The sequence below is a fragment of the Echinococcus granulosus genome (genome assembly GCF_000524195.1).
Source record: "Echinococcus granulosus chromosome Unknown EG_S00120, whole genome shotgun sequence".
Lineage (NCBI taxonomy): Eukaryota > Metazoa > Platyhelminthes > Cestoda > Cyclophyllidea > Taeniidae > Echinococcus > Echinococcus granulosus.
This window is the reverse complement of record NW_020170500.1, coordinates 59687-60929: the sequence shown is the minus strand read 5'-3', so window position 1 is coordinate 60929 and position 1243 is coordinate 59687. Positions and strand designations below refer to the sequence as shown.

At 42.8% G+C, this 1243-nt stretch overlaps 1 protein-coding gene across 1 annotated transcript; it reads right to left on the bottom strand. All coding sequences in view use genetic code 11, as the record gives it.

Moving 5' to 3' along the window:
- Positions 1–757: 757 nt before the first annotated feature.
- On the bottom strand, positions 758–1231 carry EGR_08802 (hypothetical protein; the record flags this gene model as incomplete). Its single annotated transcript, XM_024498051.1, has 1 exon — positions 758–1231. One exon carries the CDS (start codon positions 1229–1231, stop codon positions 758–760), a length of 474 nt encoding a protein of 157 aa, XP_024347523.1.
- Between the last annotated feature and the right edge of the window lie 12 nt (positions 1232–1243).

The following is a 1243-nucleotide window of genomic DNA, read 5'->3' as shown; positions in this document are numbered from 1 at the left end:
TGACTTTTTTATATTTTTTTTTCATAGTTTGCGTGGTGTGAACTTCTAAACATAATCCTTTATATTAAGACGGACCCTCTTCAGAATGGTGACTAACACTTGGAGGACGGCAACAATGCCGAAGTGCGGAAGAAAAGGGGCTGAAATTTGAAACCGTCGCCTACTTTGTTGCAGTTTCTCCTTCGGGTGTGCTCATCATATTTGCCAAGGTGGATCACATCCAGTGCAAATAAGGACCCTGCCACCCAATTGTCAATCTCCCTGCTGCTGTGTGTTTGCCTTTGACACTATTCATCGGGTAGGTTCCTTTCTTGAAGGTGCAACAGGGCGGGAGGTGCAGTCAGTTCATGTCGAAGTGTGTGTGCATGCGTCTCTCTTTTTACAAGTGCAGCATCTCCTCCAGCATAGTAGGCGCCGTCAGCATCCTGGTCTGCATGGTGCTTGCAGCCATAGTCAACGCCTTCCTCTGCCTCACCGCCTGCAAGTTCTCCCTCGTAGTTCTCTCTCGGTACCCTGTCATTTAGGCAGTTTTGACATCTTTACTGCCGGTGATCACTAAGTTGGATCGAGGAAGTAATTTGAATGACCAGGATTCAATTTCATGATTTTAAATTGGCACTCATTCCTAGCTTTTGGAGTGCTCTGCGTAGCTGGATAATTTTTTATTGGGTTTGGCACAAAAGCAACCACTTTTTGGAATTTAATTGTTTAAAGTTTGATAGATGCACTTTTATGCCTAAATTAAGGCTGGATTACCTTATTGTCTGGAGTTCATGTGGGTGTGTCTGGAAATTTTGCGATGGCCTAGCAGACTCTCAGCCTCTTTGATGGTGACACTCCAGACGGCAGACTGATTAGCTTTATAGACCGAGGAGAGTAAAGGGGGAAAGCTTAGAATAGAAAACTCATGTGAGTGGTCTCTACGACAAATGTTATTAAACTGAAATATTGGGAAAAATGATTGGGTAAAAATAGCATTTAAATTACTTAGGGAAAATATTATTTGTTTCATAATTTGATGATAGTTTTGGCAAAACAATCGCTGCAAAGGAGTTGACAATGTGCAGAAGAGAGGCTTCTCTCTTTGTTCCATTCTCCTTCTTCCTTCTCCTAAATTTGACTGAAGTCTCCTCACAAGTGAAATGTGTGCCACTACGAGGCATGGATCATGTGTCAAAGGAAGTGATTCGTCTTCCACACCTGCAACCTGTATCGAGTAGACAGATTTCATTCATAGCATTGC